The sequence below is a fragment of the Urocampus carinirostris genome, chromosome 11, assembly GCF_059441175.1.
Source record: "Urocampus carinirostris isolate Australia breed hairy pipefish chromosome 11, RoL_Ucar_1.0, whole genome shotgun sequence".
NCBI classification, from domain to species: Eukaryota; Metazoa; Chordata; class Actinopteri; order Syngnathiformes; family Syngnathidae; genus Urocampus; species Urocampus carinirostris.
The window spans coordinates 9,191,853-9,212,892 of NC_142359.1; the positions used below are offsets into that span (position 1 = coordinate 9,191,853).

The 21,040-nt window shown below is 41.1% G+C and overlaps 1 protein-coding gene across 1 annotated transcript in view; it reads right to left on the minus strand.

The window, feature by feature from the left end:
• pcxb (pyruvate carboxylase b) overlaps positions 1 to 19,940 on the minus strand; it is a 444,629-nt gene extending 424,689 nt beyond the window's left edge. Inside the window, exon 1 of the mRNA XM_088347024.1 lies at positions 19,619 to 19,940. Coding sequence (XP_088203150.1) covers positions 19,619 to 19,620 — 2 coding nt within the window. The 5' untranslated portion in view covers positions 19,621 to 19,940. The remainder of the gene's footprint in view (positions 1 to 19,618) is intronic.
• Between the last annotated feature and the right edge of the window lie 1,100 nt (positions 19,941 to 21,040).

A 21,040-nucleotide genomic window follows, 5' to 3' on the forward strand; every position in this document is an offset into this window, starting at 1 on the left:
AGTAAGGTGATGGACCAGGGGATCTTTTCATAAGTACATATGGCACGGAGGTAAAATTTGACGACAGAATGTGTGTCTATGGCATTTGTAACTCGCGTGGTTTGATCCCGATTTTGGTGTATGCAAAGCAGAAGCAACACTGAGTTAGCGCCTTGTTCAGTCCAGTATATATAGGGCGGCACCCATCCCTATCCAGGCCAACAAATGTACTGTACTGAATCTCCAGCGCGCTAAGGACTTTGACATTTTTACTGTCCAATATCTCGTGCATCCATTCAATATGGTTGGTGGAAAGTGTAGAGAAGAGGCGAGCCGTTTCTATCGAAATTAAAGTGGAATAAGAAAGCTTGATGCGGTTGAGAAAATGGTCGGAACGCTTTTTTTTGCCACTTTATACCACAGAGGAGGACCTCTTGAAGCGCATCTTCCAGAAGTAAGTTAAACTCAATTTTATTTATCTTTATAGGGCATATTATTGTCTTAATTTTTTTATTTTTTAGAACAAAACATACTTATACAAGCCTTAAACAGACCTATATAAACCTTAAAACATACAAAATATAGCACTGAAGCATCTTACGAACAAATCCAACTTACGAATGATCATCCGGAGCCCATCTCGTTCGTAAGTAGGGCAGAGTCTATAATATAATTCCATAAAACTTCATCTATAATGTGCATCCATACTTTGAATAGCTTTGTAAAGAGAAAAATGTGTATTTACAGTATAAACAAAAAATAAGGCAACTGTTTTTCCATGTACAGTGGAACCTCGGTTTTCGAACGCCTCTCAGTTCGGACAAATCGGTGTTCGACCAAAGATTTCGAGAAATTCTTGCTTCGCTGTTCGGTCAAAAAAATCGGAGTTCGAACGCCGGTATGCTAGGGTGCGATGCTGAGCGGCGTACGGGTGTTTTAGCCCCTAATTTTGCCTCCGAAGAAGGTCGGTGCAAGCAGGACAGGTGAAAAAAAAAACAAGTTGTTCGTCCAACTATTGCCTTTAAGAAAGACATATTAGCTAAATATGAAAGAGGTGTAGGAATTTCCGATCTTGCTAGTGAATACAGCATGGCTAAATCTAAATCAGTGCGATAGTAAAGAATAAGGAGGCTGTGAAATCGAGTGATGCGGCTAAGGAAGTTAGCGCTATAAGCAAGCAACTGCCGCAAGTTTGGAAGAGGTTGAAAAACTTTTGATGAATTTTCTCTCCCCACCGTCCACCACAAAGGTAAGAAATCCTATTCATAATCCTTTTTTTTATTATTTTTACACGTTCATGTTAGCGTAATCTTTCGTACGGAAGATTACGCTAACGCGAACGTACGATTAGCCTGGGTTAGCTTCATGTTTACGTTCATGGTAAACATTCAGGCTGTTGGAACGGATTAAAACGATTTTACATTACTTTTAATGGGAAAAAACGATTTCGGTGATTGAACAAATCGGTTTCGGAACAGGGTTCTGGAACGGATTATGGTTGAGAACCGAGGTTCCACTGTATATTATTCTGTGCAGCCCAGAAGAAAATGACCCACGGCCCGGAATCAGTCCGCGGCCTGGTGGTTGCTAACCGCTGGAATAAAACTCAGCAGTTTAATCTCAAGCAGAAACCACATTCGCTGTACCATCCTGCTGCTGTTCATTTCAACATCTCATCTCATCTCATTAGCCGTACCGCTTATCCTCATTAGGGTCGCGGGGGGGCTGGAGCCCATCCCAGTCATCTCCGGGCAGTGGGCAGGGGACACCCTGAACTAGTTGCCAGCCAATCGCAGGGCACACAGGGACAGACAAATCATTCGCTCATTCACACGTAGGGACAATTTGGACCGGCCAATCCACCTGAAATGCATGTTTTTGGAATGTGGGAGGAAACCACAGTGCCCGGAGGAAACCCACGCAAGCACGGGGAGAACATAAAAACTCCGCACAGGAAGTCTGGAGCTGGATTTGAACCCACAACAGCATAAGTCACTTTATTTTATATTTTTATGCGCTGCCGGTCTGCCACTGCGCAGAAGTATTTCTACTCCGGGTCAAATAAAGCCATATTTTTTTCTACTGTGTCTCGCACTAAATTGGATATGAAAGTTGACATTGTGACAGGGTTGAAATCCGTGACCGGAATTTCAAATATGTTAGAAAAAAAAAAGGAAAAGGACATGAACTATCCTGGCCGTGGATGCTAAGTGAAGCTGCAGCCGCCTATCGAAAATGCTCTTTGATCACTTATGAGCTGGAAATGCAACCGGGAGCTGAGTTTCTGCAGCAGACGACATCTTTTTAACCTGCTAGAGAACGTATAGGCAATAACTATCAGATCCCTTTTGAAATTCTGAATATTTTTTGTGCATTTTTGTTTTGTCTTGCAAACGTGCAAGTGGAGTGGAACGACAGGAATGACAACTGCTGGCAATTCCATTCCGGCAGCTTTAGCCTGTCAAGGTGATTCTTTTGCAGCCTGGAATGATCACAAGGTAGACGAATGCATGCGATTCTCAACACAGCCTTATGCAAATATTATTTGTGTGCGACGCTAAACAGCTCCAACGTGCAACTCTGTCATAAGTAAATCGACAGCGCCCTCTTGCGGTTAAAGAGAGAAATGGTTTGGAACTTGAGAGGCTGACTCGATTACTCTCGTTGATGCCTCTTATGCAGGGGTGTCAAACTCATTTTAGGTCGGGGGCCATACGATAGAACAAACATTCTCTCGGGGGCCAGACTAGTAGATTAAGGAGAAAGAAAAGGAGATAAAGAAATAAGAGAAAGAGGGAGGGAAAAGGAAAGAGGGTGGGACAATGAAAGAGAGAGAAAAAGAGAGCGAATGTGAGTAACAAAAAAAGATATAAAGACAAATAGTGAGAGGGGGGAAAGAAAGAATGATATCCAAAGAGAAATAGAAAGAGACAAAGAGAATGGGAGGAGGAGAGAAGAGGAAAGCAGGAGAGAGGGAAAGAGACAAAGAAAGAGCGAGAGAGAGACAAAGAAAGAGCGAGAGAGAGAGAAAGAGAGACAAAGAAAGAGCGAGAGAGAGAGAGAGAGAGACAAAGAAAGAGCGAGAGAGAGAGAGAGAGACAAAGAAAGAGCGAGAGAGAGAGGGAGAGAGACAAAGAAAGAGCGAGAGAGAGAGAGAGAGAGAGAAAGAAAGAGCGAGAGAGAGAGAGAGAGACAAAGAAAGAGCGAGAGAGAGAGAGAGAGAGACAAAGAAAGAGCGAGAGAGAGAGAGACAAAGAAAGAGCGAGAGAGAGAGAGAGAGAGAGAGAGACAAAGAAAGAGCGAGAGAGAGAGAAAGAGAGACAAAGAAAGAAAGACAAAGAAAGAGAGACAAAGAAAGAGAGACAAAGAGAAAAAAAGAGAAAGAGAAAGAGAAAGAGAGAGAAAATATTCTCTTGCGCTTCTCTGAGTGTTGTCTCGCGGGCCGGATTCAATCCCTTAGCGGGTTTGATCTGGCCCCCGGGCCGCATGTTTGACACCCCTGCTCTTATGCAAGACGTGGACCAAATGATGAGAAAATAAACTGCCCTACTCTTGCATGTAGATCAAGGGCGTAGGTTTGGATTGGACGGAGGGGATGTGTCCCCACCGATATCGAGCAATATTAGAATGTGATCACTTGAAAATAAATATGCTATGTGCCCTTTAATGTCAAAATAAAACCTTTTCCCTAGAGATTAATCTAATTAATTTGCAAAAACACACACACTTTAACATCCTGCCATTAATACAAAAAAAATACAACAAATATTATTCTTAATAAATACAAAAGATAAAGAAAACCAGACATTAAAACTAAAGTTTTTCCTAACCTTTTTTTTAACCAAAGAAGATTGTTTTTTTATCAAAAAAATATCTCCAGGCACACAGTCTGTCAACATGTTTTTTTGTTTAATTATGTTATTTTTATTTTTTTTTTAGATTGCAATTTTAATTTAGACAAAATAATAGGTCAAAGTTATTTTCATTAATTAATTGGGGTCACAGTGCCTCGGGGAGTAAAACAGATTATACAATAAGCAGGTCGGCGCCTTGCATGGCTGCATGGCCGCTATTGGTGTGTGAGTGTGAGTGAATGGGTAAGTGTGAAGCCCATTGTAAAGCGCTTTGGGAGGTCTTCATTGACTTGAAAAGCGCTATAGAAATGCAGACCATTTACCATTATTCATGTTGACTGAAAATGTTGCTGTCATTTAGAACTTTACTATTCTTAACCCATTTAAGATTTTATATATTGCTTTTCTGAAATAAAAATAATATTAAAAACGAGCAAAAATCATCTCCCAGTGGAACAATAAAGTTTTTTGTTTTTGAAAAACAAAATACAATCCGCAAAACGATGCGCAGGAATTTTACTTTATTTTATTTGTTCTATTATTTTGTTGCCGCGCAATCTTTAACAACTTCAACCAACTAAAAACAGGTCATTCAATATATTTCCCTGTTTTACCTCGTCCGCAGATAACTAGTTAATAAAAATAAAAACTAGTAATCTACTGCCATCTACTGATATGGATGAAGGTTAGTTACTCGACGGATCGCTGAAAGAAAGCAAGGTAAAATATATGTTTGAATTCAAACCATTTCTAAATGGACTCACAAATGATAGTGATGCAAGATACTGTTTGATCATTTGTTTAAATCAGGGGTGTCAAACAGGCGGCCCGCGGGCCAGATCAGGCCCGTTAAAGGGACTGAATCTGGCCCACGAAACAACGCTGAGAGAAGCGCAAGAGAAAAATGAGCTGCAGGTTGAAATATGTCCACTTGATGTAGCCGAAGCCAGGTGCCTCTCACAAACGCTGTATTTTTATTTCTCTCTTTCTCAGTCTCTTTCTCTCAGTCTCTCTCTCTCTTTCTATTCCTCCATTTTTCTCTCACTCTCTATGTCTCTCTCTTTCACTCTCTGTCTCTCTTTTTCTCTTTCTTTGTTCCTATTTGTTTCTTTCTCTCTCTGTGTCATTACACCTTCTTTTGCTCTCTCTTCTTTTTTTCCTTTTCTCACTCTTTTCTCTCTTTCCCTCTCTCTCTTGCTTTGCCCTTCTCTCTTTCTCCCTTTCTCTTCTTCTATCCTTCTCTTTTCTCTCCTTCTCTTTCTATTTCTATTCTATATTTTTTTCTCTCTCTCTCATCCTTTCCCCCTTTCTTGCTATTTCTCTTATCTCTTTGTTTCTCACATTCTCTCTCTCTCTTTTCTCTCTTTCTCTTTCTCCCTTTCTGTCTTTATTTGTCCCATCCTCTCTCCTTTTCTCTACCTCTCTTTCTCTTATTTCTTTCTATTTTTCTTTATCTCTAATTTACTAGTCCCGCCTCCAAGAGAACGTTAGTTCTAACGTGTGGCCCCTGAGTTAAAATGAGTTTGACACCCCTGGTTTAAATGATTGATAGAAGCAGCGTCCAAAGTTATTTTGGGAATTGGTCTCTTATAAGCCTTTGGTTTTTATAGGTTATTTGATGTTTGTTGCAACCTGATTAAACATAATTAAAAAAAAATTAAAAGGGGTATACAAAGGAGGTAGAGCGCTCGTCTTGGGATCAAGAGGTCGCAGGTTCGATTCCCGGCTCCTCCATGTTAAATATTGAAGTGTCCTTGAGCAAGACACTGAATCCCTAATGCCCCCAATAAGCAGGTAGGCGCCTTGCATGGCTGACTCCCTATTGGTGTGTGAGTGTGTGTGTGAATGGGTAAGTGTGGAGCACATTGTAAAGTGCTTTGGGAGGTCTTCATTGACTTGAAAAGTGCTATATAAATGCAGACCATTTAGCAAGTGTGCGGCACAGTTCTGAGGTCATGGGATGGAACCTTCCTGTGTGTAGTTTGCATGCTCTCCCTGTGCTTGCGTGGGTTTCCTCCGGGCACTTCCCACATTCCCAGAAACATGCATGTCATGTTAATTGGCCGGTCCACATTGTCCTTAGGTGTGACTGAGGTGTCTGTCTCTGTGTGCCCTGCGTCTGGCTGGCAACCAGTTCAGGGTGTCCCCTGCCCACTGCCCAAAGAGAGCTGGGATGGGCTCCAGCACCCCCGCGACCCAACTGAGGATAAGCAGTGCAGATAATGGATGGATGGATAAAATCAGGTGATTTCCCGCAGCACACAAGAAAAGATCTCATGACACACTGCTTAAAAAAAGACTGCATTAAAAAGTTACACCTATAAACATTATTACTGTAATTTGTTTTCATAGTTTTTTCTTTAAATGTAAAATTGTGTTTGCGACAAAAATTCACATACATTGCAATGACACATACAGTAAAAGACGGTGTTTTAAATCTTCCTCCGCACCCAATTTTAGAAAATAAAGAACGCAATCTACTCCTCTGAACTCCGCCTCCTGATCACATCCCATTAACTCACAGGTGTCAATCAGGCGGTCCGCGGGCCAATTCAGGCCCGCTAAGGGATTGAATCCGGCCCGCGAGACCACACTCAGAGAAGCGCAAGAGAAAAACAAGCTGCAGGTTGAAATATGTCAACTTGATGTTGCCAAAGCCAGGTGCCTCGAACAAAGACACTGTCCTCGTGTGCGTGTGTGTCTCTCTCTCTCTCTCTCTTCCTCATTTTCTTACTCTCTCATTCTCTCTCTCTCTTCCTCATTTTCTTACTCTCTCTCTCTCTCCCTCTCACACTATTTCTCACATTCTCTCTCTCTCACACACACTATTTCTCACATTCTCTCTCTCTCTCTCACACACACACTATTTCTCACATTCTCTCTCTCTCTCTCTCTCTCTCACACTATTTCTCACATTCTCTCTCTCTCACACACACTATTTCTCACTCTCTCTCTCTCTCTCTCTCACACTATTTCTCACATTCTCTCTCTCTCTTTCTCTCACACACACTATTTCTCACATTCTCTCTCTCTCTCTTTCTCTCTCACACACACACTATTTCTCACATTCTCTCCCTCTCTCTTTATCCCCCTCTCTCTCTATCCCTCTCTCTCTCTGCTCCAACTTCATTTTTTCCTTTTCTCTTTCTCTCTTCCTACCCTTCGCACTTTTTCTTTTTTCTCTCTTTCTGTCTTTGTATTTCTTTCTTCCTCTCCCTTTCTTTTCCCCCTCTCTCTTATTTTCCCTCCCTCTTTTATTTCTTTACTTCTCTTTTTCTTTCTCTTTAATCTACTAGTCCGGCCCCCCTGACAAAATGTTTGTTCTATTGTGTGCCCCCCCCCCCCGAGTTAAAATGAGTTTGACACCCCTGCATTAACTGATACGCCAGCCGTCCGAAAGCGGATTCAAACGACTCCATGAATGACTCGGGCAGTGCGTGTCCGGTGTGCGAGAGCACAGGTCATCTGCAGTTTACACATCAACCTTTCGCTGAGAGGGCAAAGTCCTGTTTTGACGCACGAGTGAGGTTGTGACACATAAACATGCATTTAGATTGCATCAGAGGTCCCAAAGTCTGCACGAGCAGAGCATCTTTCGGAGACCTCAAACAGAAGATCATAAGTAGGTGACTTTCTGTAACCATGATTGGTGCCTTCTAGTGACGAATGGTTTCCTCTGCACCGCCTGACCGTCCCGGAAATTACTTTTCTCAATAATCCGTACTGAATCCTGTTATTAATACAATTTTGTAACAACAATTGTTACAACATGGTGTGTTACTCCGGTACTTAGCAGATCGGGACATACATTGTACTCTGATTACTGAACACTCCTACTTTGATCATGATGCCACATACAAAACTTGATCCAATTAATGAATGTTGGGCAAGTTATTATGTCCCTACAAAGTATAACTTAATCCAGCTATGGTGGTTACGTCTCAAGCAGAGAGTGAGAGAATACTGAATTTCTCCTCATGGAGATATTCTCCCTTCGGTATATACCGTATTTTCCGCACTATAAGGCGCATCTAAAAGCCTTTTTTTTTTTTTTCAAAAAGCTGACCATGCGCCTTATAATACAGTGCGCCTTATATATGGATCAATATTAAGTCGCAAAGTCTCGCAACTAAGGCAAGCAGCCGCCGACTAGATTTTCCCCCGAAGGCGAAGTCGTCCGCGGTGTATGCTGGGATTTATATACCGGCGTTTCATTTCCTAACCAATGTGTCAATCATCATTTGAATCAGTCACTATTGGCTAAAGTTATTCGGAGGTAAAGGGGGCGGATCCTTTTTATCATTTACAGGCTCGCATAGGCTAAAGGGGCTGAACAAAGCCTGCAATTGGCCGAAAAAGATGAATGCGAATCACACGTTGGGTTCTACTACGGCATAGAGAAAACATTTTTTTACTATTCTGTATTTGTAAATATTTGACTCTCCTGGATTTACTACACTCACAGTTGTAAGAAGACCATGGTTACGTATCATTATTGAACGTGATGGCTGCAAGAGAACTTAGGTGAGCTATGCGGCTTTATATCTTCCCAGTATCTTGTTTTAGAACGATCTTGATGTTTCTGTGATGAGTCTATTTTTAAACTAAATTCAATTCAAAGTGTGTATTGTCATATGCACAGTAAAGAACAATAAAATTCTTACTTTGCTGTCCACACAGTTGCCAGCAAAAAATAAAATGGAAACTAAGAAATGTTTGGCATTTCTTGAATCCCAAGACTTTAACCTTCCGAATGATAATTGGAACGATGCATTTGAGTGATTGGTGACATCGTACAGACACTGTTTCCGTACATGTCTGAGACACGTATTTGCTTCTTTGCAAGCTTTGGGAATGTTAAGGGGGTAATAAGTTAGACTGAACTATCTGACTGTTTTGTCGACGTTCCCATTGTAGCGCCTTATAATCCGTTACTCCCCAAGCCCGCACAAAATTTAGTAATTTTATTCATATTTAGTTTCTTTTGTCTATTATTAGCATATTTGGTATTGGAGTAATCCAAAAGTAATTGAAAGTAATCAAGTTAAAGTAACCCTACCCAACCCTGGCCGTAAGTCAGTCATAGCGAGTGGTAGGCAGTGTGTAAGGACGAGGTGTGGCTTGAGAAAACAAAAACACACCGGGAAATCAATGAAGGAAAGTGAGCACAGAATTACAGTAAACGTGTAGTGAATTTTGGTCTTTTTGCAAGTTTTTGCAATTCACTATGCCTCAAGAAAAAAGAAAACTTCCTGGCCAGTACCCAGAAATGAAGAAAGAGTACCGTAAATTCCGGACTATAAGCCGCTACTTTTTTCCCAAACCTTCAACCCTGCAGCTTATTCAGTGATGCGGCCAATTTATGTCATTTTTCTAACAGCCGCCAGCGGCGCTCGAGTTCAAGGCGCATGACGCAGCTTACAAGCTAAACGCAATCGAGCAGTCCGATAAAGAAGGAAACAGAGCTACTGCACGCATACTTTACCTTGCGAGAGTGCTGCTAGCATGTTTGTTTTTGAATAAGGGAGTGTGGGACGACGTCTATATGTCAAAGTCTCTTTCCCATACTCAAGGAGGACATCTTTGATGACGTCAATTACAGGGAGGAAGATGAGAACGGTTTACCGTGATTTCTACATGTACGGTATGTTTTTTTAACAAAACCGCTAACTGTTTTGCGAGCGTGTTGTTAGTAGCGTTTTGCTACCCTTCACAGGCACGGTGTGGGATGAAAGTTATAATATTATTATTAAAGCTTTGAAAACTCTTTCGGTGTACCGTCTTTCTTTGTAAATATGTGTAACCATGTATGATATGTATTTGCAACTGTATATTTTTGTAATGTATTTAAGTCTTGCACTGACAAATTAAAAAGAAGGGGCGTAACAGACGCGGGGGATGACGGGAAGTGGGGACCGGTAAAGGTGAGTGTTTGTGGACACGCCAGACAATAGTGGATATATATTTTTCCCACCCATACCTTTGGAAATATACACTTTTTTCCCTTGGATTACTTTTAACGGGACCCGGACTCTGCAGGTCAGCATCAAATCTTAACTGGTCAAGTCAAGTCATTTTTATTTGTATAGCCCTAAATCACCGGTATCGTTTTCTGTTACTTTGCCGGCTGTGGTTTTTGAACTATGTACTTTATGTTCAGTCAAAATCGCGGGACCCAAATTAGGGTTTGGGTTAATATTGTGATTGTGGTACATGTTTTAATGTGGGCGCATGCGTCTAATATACAGGTGCGCCTTGTGTAAGTACAAAAGCGGCTACCCTCCTAAAATGTGGTGGGTGCGGCTTATAATCAGGTGCGCTCTATATGAAATGAAATGAAATGATCTGCATTTCTATAGCGCTTTTCAAGTCAATGACTTTCCAAAGCGCTTTACATTGTGCTTCACATTTCCCAATAGCGGCCGTGATCTGTGCAGCCATGTAAGGCGCTAACCTGCTTATTGGGGGTATTTGGGGGATCAGTGTCTTACCCAAGGACACTTCGACATGTAACACGGACAAGCCGGGATTCGAACTGGGATCCCTTAATCCTAAAACGATCGCTCTACCTCCTGAGCTACTGCCGCCCCTATAGTCCGTAATATACGGTAGTTTGAAGCTCAGAGACAAAATGGCAATGGAGTGTCTCAGCTAAGTGTTCATAAACAAACCCTTCACAAGCCAAGAAATATGAAGGGTTCCACAGGTTGGTGTACACGTTTTTTGTTTTTTTTCTCAATTTTTTTGTTATTTGGATATCTTAAACCAGGGGTTTCAAACATGCCCGTGGGCCGGATTTGGTCCGTCGAGGGTTTTGATCAAAGATTACACAATGTACCTTAAAGAAGATGATGTTGGCCCTCACTGATTCAATCAGTGAGCTCAAAGCAGCGCCAACCCACAACTACAGCCTGTGATCGCAGCTCTCAAGAGCAGAATTGTTTTGTTTTTTTAAGTCCGTTTCTGGATTTCATTTGACTTTGTTACAAAACTCACTTAATCAACTCCACATGCTTCCGTTACAGACTCATAAAAGAATGCCTGTAAAGCAACAGAAGAAATAAGAGGGAACCTGAGGACAAATAACCACCATGGAACCACCATATGAACTTGTCTCTCAGTGAAGAACACAGTATTTTTTGGGGAGGCAGTAGCTCAGGAGGTAGAGCGCTCGTCTTGGGATCAAGGGATCCCAGTTCCAATCCCGGCTCGTCCGTGTTACATGTCGAAGTGTCCTTGGGTAAGACACTGAACCCCTAATACCCCCAATAAACAGGTTAGCGTCTTACATGGCCGCTATTGGGAAATGTGAAGCACACTGTAAAGCGCTTTGGGAAGTCATTGACTTGAAAAGCGCTATAGAAATGCAAATTCATTTCATTTCAGTATACTGTTAAAGCTCAAGTAAAAATAAGAAAAGTACCATAACAATTTCTTGATCAGTTGGCTTTACTAATTTTGAGTATTTTTCCCCTTTTACTGTATTTTACCCTTATTTTTTTGTCAGCCAGAAATAAAATGCCTTAACAAAATGAGATATATTCTTGTTCTGTTTGTGGATAATTATGCTTATTTAAAGTATCTTTTCAAATAATTTACCATACATAAACAAGTTTTTTTCTGCTATCAGTTTGTCAAGTCTGGATTTGAACCCAGTAACTACTATTTGCCTAGCAAAGTTTCTAACTCTAAGCCAACATAGCCTGTGGAAGAAGGTAAACGTGATACCAAATATTTAATGTTCCATTAAATCCGTTGATATAAGTGATTATGCGGATTTCAAATTTGATGCAGAGTGATAATTTCAACAATGGCAGTTTCAAGTAAGATTTGAACCAGCAAACTCTTTTTCGAAGAGGCCGAGAGAGGGAGCTAAAATGTTTCTTGCTATTTAACACCATGAGAGAGTGATTGTTGTAGGGTTGAAAATGTGTAACTGCATAAGACTATGTACCGTATTTTCCGCACTATAAGGCGCCCCTAAAAGCCTTAATTTTTTTTCAAAAGCTGACCATGCGCCTTATAATACAGTGCGCCTTATATATGGATCAATATTAAGTTGCAAAGTCTTGCAACTAATGCAAAGCAGCCGCCGACTAGATTTTCTCCCGAACGCGAAGTAGTCCGCGGTGTATGCTGGGATTTATATACCGGCGTTTCATTGGCTAACCAATGTGTCAATCATCATTTAAATCGATCTCTATTGGCTAAAGTTATTCGGCGGTAAAGGGGGCGGATCCTTTTTATCATTTACACTCTCGCATAGGCTAAACGGGCAAAACAAACCCCGCAATTGGCCGAAAAAGATGTGTCAATCATCAGTTGAATCGATCACGATTGGCTAAAGTTATTCGGATGTAAAGGGGGCGGATCCTTTTTATCATTTACAGGCTAGCATAGGCTAAAAGAGCAAAACAAAGCCTGCAATTGGCCGAAAAAGATGAATGTGAATAGCATGTTGGGTTGACGGCATAGAGAAAACAGTATTTTACTATTCTGTATTGTATTTGTAGATATTTTACTCTCCTGCATTTACTACACTCACGGATATAAGAGGACCATGGTTGCACATTATTATTGAACTCAACGACTTCGGTGAGCTACTCCGGCTATATATTTTCCCAGTATCTTGTTTCAGAGTGATATCGATGTTTCTGTGATGGGTATTTTTTTAAATTAAACTCAATTCCAAGTGTTTATTGTCATATGCACAGTAAAGTTGCGAGCGAAAAAGAAAATAGAAACTAAGGAATGGTTGGCATTTCTTGAATCCCAAGACTTTAACCTTCCGAATGATATTTGGAACGATGCATTTGAGCGACATCGTACGGACACCGCATCCGCACGTGTCTACGACACGTATTTGCTTCTTTGAAAGCTTTGGGAATGTTAAGGGGGTAATAAGTTGGACTGAACTATCTGACTGTTTTGTCGACGTTCCCATTGTAGCGCCTTATAATCCGGTGCGCCTTATTTATGGAAGATATAGGACCAAAAATTATTTTTTGGGGGTGCGCCCTATAACCCGGTGCGCCCTATAGTGCGGAAAATACGGTATTATATATATATATATATATATATATATATACTATATATATATTATACACTGCATTATTTGTTTTTATGAATTTGTTGTTTGCGATTTTAAGTGTGGAAACCTAACCTTCGTCTTTGGTAGCTAGCTGATGTTAGCATTTAGCTTTTAAGCCGATTAATGACTGCGCTCGTGTGTGCGTGTGTGAGCTACTTTGTATTAGAGATCAATTATCTTAAGCATTTTTTAATCATCCTTCATTTAAAAAAAATCCACTTATACACAATAGTAGGAGGATTGAGCATCAAGTTGTAATTTTCTGGCAAAGTCTAAGTCAAGTCAAATGTATTTATATAGCCCTTAATCACAAAAATGTCCCAAAGGACTGCACAGGATTACAATGACCTGATCTTAAACCAACATGCGGGCAAGGAACAACTCAAAAACCTCAGCGTGAGGAAAATGAGAAACCTTGAGAAGGGACCTCACAAGTGGTAATCCCCCTTTCAGGATGACCAGGGTGAATTACTTTTAGCATTACAGTACACAAACATAGTAAACACTAGGTAACATGTTGAAAATTTGTCCGAAAAGTGCATGGCAGCAACGACGCCCCCAGCCTGTAAACTAGTCCAGAAAGTCTATGACGGTCCCATCTCTGCCAGCTGGTCCATGCAGGCGTTCACATGCTTCAGACTAAGTTATTAAGTGAGGAAACATAATATTAGCAGTTTGCCTGATGTGCTAGCGTCTGCTTGTAAGCTTTTTAATGACTCCAGGTGAGTGAGAGATACTTTCTATTTCAGTTAAAGGAAGGAATAAAGTTTGTTTGGGCACAGTACAGTACCAACCATTAATTAATAACAGGGAACAACAAATTATTTGCACCAAACACATGAGGGAGAAAAAACAGCTGAACAATACAGTATTATCATAAACATATGTGTTTAACTGTGCTTTAATTTAAAAAAAAGCGCAACTTGCACACGATGGTGTTAATAAGTTTAAGATTAAGCAAGTTTTACTTTTCTGGCAAGGTCTTATTATTGTGTCCTTGTAAATCGTGTCATAGTCAGGGTTGGGTAGGGTTACTTTAACTTGATTACTTTTAATTACTTTTGGATTACTCCAATACCAAATATGCTAATAAAAGACAAAAGAAGCTAGATGACTCACAACACGTGGTAAGCTTTCTCTCCTGGCTTTGATCTCCGGCAAAACGAACATAAAATGCGACAGAAACAAAATGAAAATAAATCCAAACAGCTTGCCAACATCATTTTTGCCGTTGCATGTATTCCGTTACTCCCCAAGCTTGCACAAAATTTAGTCATTTTATTCATATTTAGTTTCTTTTGTCTTTTATTCGCATATTTGGTATTGGAGTAATCCAAAAGTAATTGAAAGTAATCAAAGTAACCCTACCCAACCCTGGTCATAGTAATACTCATGCTATACGCGCCTATCTCATTTGAAAACAGCAAACAATGACAAGCTTCATGATGAAAAAAAGAGACATCATGCACACCACAGCAAGCAGCTGTCATCACCGAGAGCATCCTCAACATGATCTTGATTGACATGCTCACATTTTTGCATTGGAAGCAAAGTTGTCAAAGAAGGGAAGAGTGAGTGGGTTAGCGAGCAAGGGTGATAGCGGGTACTTTTTGCTTGTTAATGTTGAAAAATCACGTTAATGGGTTTTCACGTTTGCATGTATTTCTTCTTCCAAAAGCTCTTTTCCATTTAAAACAACAAAATATATGTCTTTATTTCACATTTTAAAAGACTATCGTATCCATTTGGAGGTGTATTCCATTGATTTGTATCATATTGTTTTTTGACAAACACTTGAAATGCGAGGGCAGCACGGCGGAGCAGTGGCTAGCGCGTGTGCGGCACAGTTCTATGGTCTTGGGAACCTCCTGTGTGGGTTCAAATCCAGCTACGGGACTTACTGTGTGGAGTTTGTATGTTCTCCCCGTGCTTGCGTGGGTTTCCTCTGGGCACTCCGGTTTCCTCCCACATTCCAAATGCATTTCAGGTGGATTGGCTGGTCCAAATTGTCCCTAGGTGTGAATGAGCGAGCGAGTTGTCTGTCCCTGTGTGCCCTGCGATTGGCTGGCAACCAGTTCAGGGTGCCCCCTGCCCACTGCCCGATGATTGCTGGGATGGGCTCCAGCACCCCCGCGACCCTACTGAGGATAAGCTAATGAGATGAGATGAGACTTGAAATGCGAATATTTAAGTGTCACTCGATTTTCAGATTTGCAGATGTCCTTTTTATAAACTTTTATTAAAAATATATATATATATGCAGTTGTATAGCAAACATTTCTATATATTATTTTTGTTATTTGACACAGTTTATTTTATCGTTTCATAATTTAGAATATTCTGTTTTGTGCATTATTTTCTCACATGTCCACAAAATTTGAACAAAAAGGAAATCAATGTGTTTTTTTAATCCGACTTATCGATTAATCGAAATAATAATCATCAGATTAATCGCCTATTAAAAAAATCGTTGGTTGCAGCTCTATATACATATCATAAGCATTCTTTGGTGGATGTGTCGGTGGTAGATGAGGTAGTGTTAGTGTCACCAAGCTATGGGATGAGGCCTAAGTGGACTAAAGGTTGTTAAAACAAAAAAATGAGGCAGATACACAAAAGGGGTTCAAAGGTTAAAAAAAAAAAAAAAAAAAAACGAGAATGGGGACGTGCATGACGTGCGACCGGCTAACAGACAGCACTCTTTGCACCCTGTTGCACCCTGGGATGTCCTAGCACATAAACAAAGTTCGGTTTAGGCCCCAGGGCTCACTTGGTAGGAAACTAAACAGTCCTGATGGGTAACAATGTAAATACATCAAACTAAACTATTGCAAAGAAATACAGAAGGACAATAACAGAAATAGGCAACATTCAAAGTCATTCAGATGTTCAAATTAATGTCACTAAACAATAATTAGCGATTATCACAGGAAAACGAGTCACACGTGTTAAACATTTCCCCAGCCTTTTGCAAGGAAGCTGGCCAACAATTATGTCAGACTCCTTTAGGTTATACAAAACGAATACAAATTACTCAACTGACAAGTATTATAAGATCAAAGCGGCCACGAGCGGCTGCCTTTTCCAGCAGCTGCCCTATTGTTTTATTGTCTGCTCCTATCTTCGGTGTTTTTTCTTCCCGTTTTGACAACTACACTATGGAATACTTCTATCTTATGGACATGGGTTTTAGCGCACAAAAATGTGTGTATTCAAGGAATCAACTCCTTGCCCTGAAGAATTCTCGTGCCGGCGTGATGAAGGGGCCTATCGTGGAAGAAGAGCCGGAGCTAGCGAAGCGGCTAGCGGCGTTATAAGTCTTCGGTACCATCCGTAATCATGGTAAATGCGAACTCACGACCAAATAAGACCATCGAGTGCTGGTGGAAAACATCGAAGCGCACAGGGAGCGCAGTTGCTGTGTTTTGCGGAAACGTGGCTCACGTTTAGCATTCCGGACGCTAACGTGTAGCCGTCGGAGCTACCCGTAGCTATCCGGCTTCAACGCCGCTATACAGAGACACGAAAGCCGGGGGGTAATCGGAGAGGAGGCGGACTTGCTAACACGAGGTGGTGTATCCCTGGATTTTCAAAAAGAAAAGATTTCCATCTGCCGCAGGGATGTCGAACTTTTGGACTAGCGTGACGTCATCCACTCCGCTACAAGCACCCCTAGGGCATCATGTTAATCTGTTAATAAACAACGGGGTAGACTGCTGGAAGTGTGAATTTCCCTAGGTGGATGAATAAAGTATCTTTCTATCCATCTATCTACTTATTTTCCAAAATACATAATCGATAATAAAATATGTTTTAATCAATATTTGTGTTTTACCACTAGCAGGCACTGACTAATCCATACTGTCCCTTTAAGAGAACAACACTTCTTCCATGTAAAGCGCGTTCTGCGCTGAATTCGTGGTGTGTTCAAAGACCAGACACTTCTATCCATCTAGCTACCCTGGTCATATCCCTCGAGAGGGGTGACAGACAGAAAGACAAACACATACAATAACAAAGAAAATAAAAGAGAAATAATAGCAAAATACACACAAAAACATTTGTTGGACCATGGCCAACCCAAACACCCAAACAAACAATGTAAAATTTCGGATTTGCTTCTGGCTTTGTCCAGCAAATCAAGTTAATTGGTTGGGCTCTGGCTGGATCGGGCTTTAAAACACAAGGACCTGGGTCAGGTTGGGCTAGATTTATTTAGACCCAATCTTTTTCTATCTATCTATAAACCTTGGTCATATCCCTCGAGTGGGGTGACCGACAGCAAGACAAACACATTCAATAACAAAGAAAATAAAAGGGAAAAAAATAGCAAAAAACACACACAACATTTTTGGGACCATGGCCAACCCAAAAGCTCAAACACCCAAACAAGTGAAGCACCTCGGCACCCATGCTTTCGTCCCTCCTGATAAAACGGGACACAAGAAAGCGGCCATGTCACTCGGGTCGGGGTGACACAACACACTCTTCTGTTTAACAGCAGCTGTTTACAACATCACAAAGCAGTCTTCTCACCCTGGCCACCACCTCTTGGAGCTGTTGCCCTTAAGTGAACAAGTCCCTTAAACCCAAATTCAACTGGCTCATGGAAAATTTCTTACCCTGGGCCACCCTAGAAGAGCACCCGATACAATGAAACCTCAATATCTTGTCCATTCATGAAAAACATTGACTTATTTTGGAATTTTGTTGCCACTAAATGTGATTGTACTACTTTTTATTGCACTATTGTTACGATGCACTTACGAGTCAGACCAGTCTCCAAGCACCGGCTTGTAAAAATGTTTACCTAACTATCCTGACATTCTTCATCCTGTTTTTCTCTTAAGCGTTTATTACACGTTTAACCTGGGGTGCTATGTCTAATCCTGCTGTAAACAATGCTCTCAACGTTGTAAAAAAAAAATAGTACAGACGCTCTTACGAAAAACGACAGATAAAGGAAAAACATTTCAGGATGTCGAAAAATACCCGGACATTGCTGTAAGTGAGATTTTGTATTGTGTGCACCTTTTTCCATGTACAGGACAGTACTGTAGTGCTTCTTTCCGCCACTACCACCGTGTGGCGCTGTGAGAGGTCACCCAGCATCCACCCCGAAGAAGAAATCAGGCTTCTACTTCCTAGTTTGTGTGTAAACATACTACGTGTACTGTATCTCCAGCGCGCTAAGAACTTTGACGTTTTTATAGATAAATATCTCGTGCATCCATTCAATATGGTTGGTGTCAAGTGTAAAGAAGAGGCGAGACGTTTCTTTTTGAATGAAAGTGGAATAAGAAAGCTTGATGCGGTTGAGAAACGGGTCGCAACACTTTTTTTCGGACACTTTTTACCACAGAGGAGGAAGTCGCCTAACACATGAAGCACATCTTCCAAAAGTAAGTTTAAGTCAACTTTATTTATCTTTATAGAGCATATTATTTTATGAAATGTTTATTTTTAGTACAAAACCTAGCCACTCCTTTGCACATCTGTTCTCCTCTGTACTCTAGTGTTATTGTTATTGTATAGTGACTTGTTTACCTGACTGCCCATTTTGCACATCTGGTTAGCTGCTCCTCTTGCACTCTTTGCACTACTGTATAATACTATACAAAGCTATAATTATTTAGCATATTACTAGTACTTCAATACTCCAACTCAATACAACATTTTATTTATATCTGTTCAAGGAAACTGTGCGGGTCAGATGTATCGACATTTCGTTCTGTATACACGTGTACAAGAATGACAATAAAGTAGATCTGAATCTGAAAAACAATGCAGGTTACTTATACAAGCCTTAAACATACTTATAGAAACCTTAAACATACAAAATATAGCACTGAAGCAACTGACAAACAAATTCAATTTACAAACAATCGCCCGGATTCTCGTTCCTAAGTAGGGAAGCGTCTGTAAATACGTCTCTAAATGAAATGCTTTGGCCTGTTTTGCAGTTTGATCTCAATAAAACTATTTTTTTATCAATAGATTATAAAGACAATTCCATTTCTTATTACAATTCCATTTCTATTCTGCTAGTCTGTCTGAAAAAATGCACAGCTAATTGTTCTCAGATTAGTGGGCGTGTATTAAGACTCTGGAGGGCTGGTCCGTGTATCCAATTGATTGAAAGTTGGGATGGGGGTGCAAAAAAAAAGGTATTTGTGGAAAACACCACTTTGGCAGTACTTTGTTTTCCTAAACAATCGCCAAAAACCTCACCTTAATAAGTCAACCAGGCTTTTTGCCAACCATTCAATGTTTGGTCTGCAGCCAAGACTGGTAACAGCAACAACTCCTTAACAACCACCGCCATTGCACTTTTTATTCTTCAAAACAAGTTTTTGTAGACTAGATATTCAACGTGGATCCTTACACAAGACATCAAGAAGTATAAAAAGTTACTGGCAGTACTTTCTACACGGTTGCAAGCTGCAAAATGGAAGGGTCCAAACTAGCGGTGCGGGGCTAGCTCAAGTCAACTAGCACCCATAAAACGAACATTTAATCCCCCTTTTCACTCTTGCACACATTTGACAGCGTTAAAAACGCGTTAATGCGAGAGTGAGGGGGACAAACGACAATCCGTGCAGCTGGAAAGCAAACGCGCACGCGTGCAAAAACACACAAGAAAGACAGTGGACTTAAAAAGCTAGCACGTTGTTCTGCATGCATCAGTACTCACATGTGCAGCGTCCGATGACAGTAAGAGGACACCGAATGTAAACAATTGAGTGTTTGTTTAGGTTTCGTCCAAGTGAAGGAGCCCGCACGCGCACGGTCACGCTTGGGGAAGAAGAGGGAAGGAGAAGGGAAGTCAGCTACTTTAGATCGATGGTGTGCATGTGCACGCTGGAGGAAATGACAGAGCGGGGCGGGGCTGGATGGCAGCCCGCAGAGGAAGACTTAAGAATAGAGGTGAGCTGTCAAAAGTGGGCAAAATGCTAAGGCTAAATGCTAGCTGCTTCTTGTTTTGGCTGCGCTAGGTGCCTGATAATCTCTTCCCCTTCTCCTACAAACTCTGATCCCTCTTGCTTGTGACGTCACGGAGGGGGGCTGCGGACCAATCACAGACGGGGGCGTGGCGTCGTAGACAGGCGCGAGTTTCGGTTGTGATGGAGGGAATAACAAGGTTTTTTTGTGAATGGGAAAAATAGTTTACATTTTATTAATCACGGTAGGTTTAAGGTTCAGAGATTTTGGGGTGCTGACCACCCAGAGTGTTTTATCTTTCTCCCTTTTCAATAGCAACCCCATAAAAACAACTTTTGGTCAATAAAAATTTGAATTCAGTCAATTAAACGGGGAATAATACACAGGGTTGGGTAGGATTACTTTAACTGCATTACTTTCAATTACTTTTGGATTACTCCAATACCAAATATGCTAATAAAAGACAAAAGAAACTAAATCTCATCTCATTAGCTACACCGCTTATCCTCAGTAGGGTAGCGGGGGTGCTGGAGCCCATCCCAGCAATCATCGGGCAGTGGGCAGGGGACACCCTAAACTGGTTGCCAGCCAATCGCAGGGCACACAGGGATAGACAACTCGCTCGCTCATTCACACGTAGGGACAATTTGGACCGGCCAATTCACCTGAAATGCATGTTTTTGGAATGTGGGAGGAAACCGGAGTGCCCGGAGGAAACCCACGCAAGCACGGGGAGAACATACAAACTCCGCACAGAGAAGTCTGGAGCTGGATTTGAATCCACGCAGGAGGTTCCCAAGACATGAACTGTGCCTCACATGCGCTAACCACTCCTCCGCCGTGCTGTTTCTGTCGCATTTTATGTTAGTTTTGCCGGAGATCAAAGAGATCAAAGCCAGGAGAGAGAGCTTACCACTTGTTGTGAGTCATCATTTTATTCATATTTAGTGTCTTTTGTCTTTTTTTAGCATATTTGGTATTGGAGTAATCCAAAAGTAATTGAAAGTAATCCAGTTGAAGTAACCCTACCCAACCCTGGATCAGGGGAGGTTTTAGGTTCAGAAATTTAGGGGTGCTGACCACCCAGAGTGTTTTATCTTTCTCCATTTTCAATAACACCCACATAAAGACAACTTTTGGTCAATAAAAATATGAATTCAGTCAATTAAATAAT